This window comes from Sphaeroforma arctica (assembly GCF_001186125.1).
Source record: "Sphaeroforma arctica JP610 unplaced genomic scaffold supercont1.814, whole genome shotgun sequence".
Classification (NCBI taxonomy): domain Eukaryota; class Ichthyosporea; order Ichthyophonida; genus Sphaeroforma; species Sphaeroforma arctica.
The window spans coordinates 3,377-9,923 of NW_014039744.1; the positions used below are offsets into that span (position 1 = coordinate 3,377).

Sequence of the window (6,547 nt, forward strand, 5' to 3'; positions counted from 1 at the left end):
ATATATACATATACATATATATAAATATACATATATATATAAATATATATATAAATATATTCATAAATACATACATACATACATACATACATACATACACACACACACACATATATATATATATAATATAACCAGAGCTGTGGTTGGTTGAGTTTGAATAATCAAATGATCATACCCGTTTATTTTTTATTTGACATGGGCGGATATAGTGCCATTGAAACAACTACGCATGTTATTCCTCAAATGAGTGTACAATGCTACCACACCACGGGCTGAGATAAATGTTTCACTAGCTATTGTGCAGTTTGTATGCGGAGGGTCTGCACTGACGCATGGGGCACAGAGCCACATAAGAGCCAATACAGACATACACCCAGCAACATGCACACACACACAGGGCAATGATCAAATAACCACAGACACCCATTACATCTTAGTGAATAACATACCGTTAACAAATGGTAGTTACTTAAACTTCCGTAGGCAGGACTACTGCTATCTCCCCATCGTCCATTCGGGTATCGATCCCACTCACTCGTGCGTAGTTTATAAGTGGAGGGTCTGTACTGCCAGTGAATTGGACGCACTGTCTCAGACTCTCTCCTAGAGCCTAATGCACCATCGGCCTGTGCTTGGCTGAAGGGCAGACTGCGCACTACAGACGACGGGGGGACGAGATGTATGCCGAGTGTACATACTCACACTTGAGTATGCGTAATGGCGACAACGGCTTCTACTACATGATGGTACTATTGTCAAACTGCTAGGCAGGCAAGTTAATGCAGATTGAATGATAGGGTTCATAGGCCCTAGAACCTTAAATCGACTGTATGTTCCATAATTGCTATGCTTTAAGAGGTGGTATACGTCATAAAACTTTCAGTGGAAACAACGGTAAAACTGTAATATCAATTAGTATGCGCATACATGAACACACGTTAACACACAAGTCTGCAGTAGAACATCATGTTCAAGCACAGATAGATACTAGAACACATGTATATACGTATATATATATATATATCGTGAAGAATAACACACAACTATGAATATTGACACACACACATAGCGGTAAATATACGTATATATATCTCTTGAAAGACGACACACATTTATGTATATTCACACACACATACCAGCATATATACGTACACATACGATACACGCAGCATGTACATACTTGAAGTAGGGGTGCGCCGTTTATTATTTTCGCCAACTGTGCTCAATTGATTGTCCAGCAAAATTTGAGTCAGCGGTTGCTCCAGGTTCATGGTGAAGAAATGGAAGTTTGATTCGCCACTTTCCTTTAACTTGAGTATGATTTCTTGTAGAACCTGTACAATTTCGAAGAAATAAAGTAAAAATGTAGTTTAAAATAAATAGTCATATGCAAAACATCCGCTACTTTGTACCAAGCGTCGTATATCAAAGCAGTGGCCGAGAAGATAGTGTGAAGGTCATGCATACCTGCTGTCCGTAGGCCTGCACCTTTGCATCATCGTTACGTATGCTGTCAAGGGTCTTAGCCATGCCCTCGGGGATAGTTATACCAGCTAGCTTCACTACGCGCACCAGTTGCTGATATCCGGTGATTGGCATCAGACCAGGAATGATCGGAACATTTATACCTGCATATCATGGCCATGGGGATACAATGCCCGATTAGTGGTCAATAAAACTTGATATTGGTATATTGGGAAACAGGAACTACACATATACAGTCGAAACGTAAACCACGTTTATGGAAACAAAACTACCATCAACAATAGTTGATACTCACGCGCACGCGCATGCTCGAATCGCAACTAGTAGCTTCTCGGGGGAGGGCTCAAGAATCGCAAACGTATATTATATATATATATATATATATATATGCATAATTCCAGATAAACAATAAAGATCATACAGAGCACTCTTACAATCACGGAACACTTTTCCTACTGACATTTGTCAAGCACAGCTACGTACACATAAAACCATATTTCACATAACTACCTTGCCCACTTCTAATCACTCGCATGCACATTTTAGAACACATTCGGATCGAAAAATTATGGTATCAAGATGAAGTCAGCACCCGTATACACTTTCTTCGTGAGCTACTTATCACATACGCAAAAAACGACAACATACACATAAAACGACAACATACACGTAAAACGACATACATACTAACATAGACCAGCACATACGCAATTAAAAAAACACCACATACGCACATCTATCCATGTATACAGAAAACCACGCACACCTACGTAGACGCAAACAAACAAAACGTTCTGAATCAATATACTTACCAGCTTCTCGACACTTGCGCATATAGGTTAGGAACACCTCTGGGTCAAAGAACACTTGAGTTAGAATGAAGTCAGCACCCGCAGTCACCTTCTCCGTCAAATGCGCAATACCATCGTCCACTTTGTCAGCCCCACACCCCACACGACCCTCCGGGAAGCCAGCCACACCTAATATATCAGATTGATCGATGAGTACTATATTATATATATGTACATATATATATATATACTACTGTATGTGAGAGGGCAAGCGAATGGGTTCGCTATTCGAAAGAAACCGTCATCGAGAAAGTGTTTATCATGCGTCTTTGCTACTTAGTAAATATGTGCATGCTTGGGATACAAAGGTGCGTATGTATAAGTTTGTTTAGCTTGTCAAAGTCGGAACTATGAAACCAAAACACAAATACAACTACACCAGGCACCCAACAACAGTGACGTAGCCGTTGCCCAGCCTCCGCACCGGAATAACACTTTAAAGTCAGTGTACGTAAACATTGAAATGCGGTGAGACTATGATAACAAGGATTCTGTACGGACAATCATTATATGTGTCGGGGATGGTGGATACACAACAAGCTTAGCGAAGTACACGTGTGCGCATCTTGTTCACACACGGCAAGGAAGGTTGCAAACGCATATCTCTGGATTACAAACGGATATAATACAGAATGTCCCGCTTGGTTCGGCAACGTACACTCTTGTAGACCCCTTCGATGCACCAAGTATCGTACAAATTTGGACAGGTTCATACGTGAATCACCGATGCAAACATTTAGCTCGCTGATTACCTCATTATGAAACCGATACACACACACATAGGGGACACAATAAACCGCCAAATAAAAATCTACACACAGATACCGACACGTGTATCTCTCGCAATCACTATATATATATGTCATGACGACACACACACAATTATCCAACATCAGATACGCTCAATCCGCAGTTACACACCAACCACAGATACACCCACGTGAAATACCTATGCAGAAGTAATCACCAAAGTGTTTCCGCGTCAATTGGACCATATCTAACGCCTTATTCAGCACTTTTAATGGTTCGGCTTGTGCTTTGGGGTTGTTTCTCTTATGTATCACGGGTTCATCACCACGAATGATAAGCAAGTTTTGGATTTGTGCATCCTTGGCGGCGTTGAGGATTTCCAGACACTTGTCCTCGGTCATGCCTGGGGAAAGAATAATTTAAACTATCGTATGACTACGATTATATACAACTGGGCCATAGGAACACCCGCACAATAAAAACAGGCCTGTACAAGCCTCTAGTATCAGAACGTATGCAAAACACAGGAGAATATATACGTATGCAAAACAGAGTGGCTAGCTAAAGACAGGTGGATCATGTGTTTGTTTTTAAACATATACAATCAGCATTGATAAAATTTTAAAACTACCTATACAGGCCACATGCAGCATGGCGTCCAATGAGAACGCTCGTTGAGCCACCTTGCATATCTCCAGCGAAATCTCCCACGTTTCTCCACCGGAGGCATACGTCACATCAATGAATAACGGGCCCTATATTTTAGATACGAAGTACAAATGCAGTTAGAAAAGTAGTATATGATATCCAATGGGTCGTATATTTAAAATACGAGAGATAGATGCAGTCATAAAGAAAGAAAAAAACCCCTAAAACGCAATAAATGTATAATTGTAAGGTATATGAATGACACAGAATCGTGGTACAAACTTGAACATGCAAAGTTTATGTTGCTCATCACATATCAATACATTTCGCCTATCCATTCTTGGGTTCAGGAATACTACTTATATCAAGGGATATCAGCACAACGTGTTTACCGTACAAAGATAAGATTGATGTAAACTATGCATTATCAATAACGAATATGTCTTATATATATAAATACAGTTTGGCGTAAAATGCCTCCAGCAAGATAATCGAACTTGTCACTAGTCGCATGTTCCCGTGGATGCACCTTTTCCTACACGTTTCATCAGGGTTGAGTATATCACTGAACATTGTTTGAATGTGTGTTTTAGTATATATATATACACACATATATAAATATGTAAGTGTACGTACCACAAATTTCAAACAACTTGTAGGCTAAACCTGTATGAAATATACACAGTTGGACGTCAATTGAATTGAATGTACACGACAGTCACAGATATTCAATATTCACAGTGTCTTGGTATAGTGTCACTTCCAATATACAAAATTATACCATATAATCAATAGAAAATATAGGCACACAACTCGAAAAACATATGTCTGTAGTCGACAAGAGATTGTCATTTGACGAACAACGTAACGATAATACACGAAGTCAAGATTTGCACATCTATACATTCTGCAAGAATAAAATTGGTACCAATTTGTGTATGAAATATAAACTCAAAACTCGATACCAAGGCATCATTTGTAGTTAACAACACGCCTTCATGGGAATATGTTTACAATTAAACTTACCTGCATATACTAAACCACCAACCACAAACAACACTTATACATAAAACAAACATACCAAGCTTCCCAATCGAGCCAATCGCGGATATAAATTCTGAAGACCTGCAACGGTCTTCGGCGGAAAAACTTCGATTGAGAATTGGTATGGACAGTTTGTTGCTGGTTCGACAGTGCTTTCATCAATCGCCAGAAAACCTATCGACTTCCGAAGTGCTGTCTCAGCCGTTTGTACGAGCTTGTCTGTTATTCTCATGATTGCAATTTAATTATAAGCTATTAACGGTGCACTTTTGTGGTATGATGTTGTCGAAGTCTAGGTAATATAGATTGTACAAAACCCTTGGAGAAGTACTGTAGTGTATCTCTTTGCTCTCCTTTTTTACTCTCCTCCAGTAGTCTGTGGTACTGCTCTTCTCCTTGTTCCTTTGATACCGTGATGAAGCAATGACGATACCAAAGGAATCGCCTTTGGGCATTATGTGTTTACAAACGCGTCATGTGTACTTCGAAACCCTAGTGTGATGATAACTCTAAACTATACTCAGCAAGAGAACCCTAGTGTGATGATAACCCTAAACTATACTCAGCAACAGAGAGAGAGAGGAGTCTGTAATATCAGATTTGAGATTATTCATAGAGCCACTTGAAATAATTTTTCATAGCCTTCTAAATAAATATTTAAATATTCCTCCTATTTTTTTAATTTAATATTTAGAACATTTGTTTAGGAGGCTAATAAGAATTTTCTATATAAAGAATTTAAAAAACAGATTGTGTTTGTACATGAATATTTAGATCAAATAACCATAGCACTCTGGATTAGTGGATTAGGGTGCGAGCAGAAATCAGGTTTCTCGTCGCGGAAATCTTATTTTTTATATTAAACATTTAGCAGTGACCCAAATCAGGGCCATGAAACTCCCACAACAATAATTAGCGGAATAGGGAGGCTCGGAGTCTCGGGGCTCGGGCCTCCTCTGACTCTGAGTGTCCTGACTCATTTTTAAATTTTAAGAGGCTATGAAATAACCTAAAACCCTGGACCCTACATTTCCGAGATCAAGAAGATAATAAACAGAGCTGATCGGAATCGCAGTGAGGATGCTGTAACAACTCCATAGCCACCTGCATACGTAGCCAATGTCTTCAATGTGTGCACATATGTCGTGCTTGGCCTCATTAATTGTGTAAACTTTTATCCACGGACAATTGATGCTTCTATATATTCCTGTGAAGTAACCGACGAACAAACTTGAAATTAGATACCCTACAAGCAAGCAAGCAAGAATGGCTAGTAGGGGACTTCTCGACGAGCACAACAGTGACTCCGACGATGATGACTCGCTGATCGGCCTGGAGGTAATTATGTGCTTTATAGTTTACCCCATATCAAAGGACGGACGTATTTCTACGTATTTCCAGGTTGTCTCGTTTTCCAATAATGGTGATCGTATCATCTTCCGTCCACAGATAGTGTGCGATTAAAGTGGGAGCGCACAGAGAACCATATAAAAGACTGCACGATACTTGTCTTCTGAAGTAATCGAACTTGAATGTAAGATTTTTCTATATGTGCATGGACTCGAATACAAATGTGATTATTTCTTTACAGAACGAAGAAATACATCCACCCATCCATCCACCAACACCCACCTCACCATACACATAATTTTACACCTATGTGTTGCACTATATAGAAAGGTAGTACGCGATACTTTTACACCTATGTGTTGCACTATATATATATATATATATATATATATATATAATTATACTAATAATAACTACAC

General features: G+C 39.2%; 2 protein-coding genes across 2 annotated transcripts in view; one reads left to right on the forward strand and one right to left on the reverse strand.

Annotated features, from left to right (window-relative positions):
- SARC_08722 (hypothetical protein) overlaps window positions 1-5,173 on the reverse strand; it is a gene marked incomplete at its 3' end in the record, with an annotated part of 7,885 nt that extends 2,712 nt beyond the window's left edge. The window contains exons 1-7 of the mRNA XM_014297286.1: window positions 4,816-5,173; window positions 3,718-3,841; window positions 3,286-3,489; window positions 2,298-2,465; window positions 1,468-1,628; window positions 1,181-1,334; window positions 450-655 (exon numbers count right to left, since the gene is read on the reverse strand). Coding sequence (XP_014152761.1) covers window positions 450-655; window positions 1,181-1,334; window positions 1,468-1,628; window positions 2,298-2,465; window positions 3,286-3,489; window positions 3,718-3,841; window positions 4,816-5,010 — 1,212 coding nt within the window. The remainder of the gene's footprint in view (window positions 1-449; window positions 656-1,180; window positions 1,335-1,467; window positions 1,629-2,297; window positions 2,466-3,285; window positions 3,490-3,717; window positions 3,842-4,815) is intronic.
- An 871-nt stretch (window positions 5,174-6,044) lies between these two features.
- The window catches only part of SARC_08723 (hypothetical protein), a gene marked incomplete at its 5' end in the record, with an annotated part of 12,041 nt that continues 11,538 nt past the window's right edge, over window positions 6,045-6,547 (forward strand). Inside the window, one exon of the mRNA XM_014297287.1 lies at window positions 6,045-6,116. Coding sequence (XP_014152762.1) covers window positions 6,045-6,116 — 72 coding nt within the window. The remainder of the gene's footprint in view (window positions 6,117-6,547) is intronic.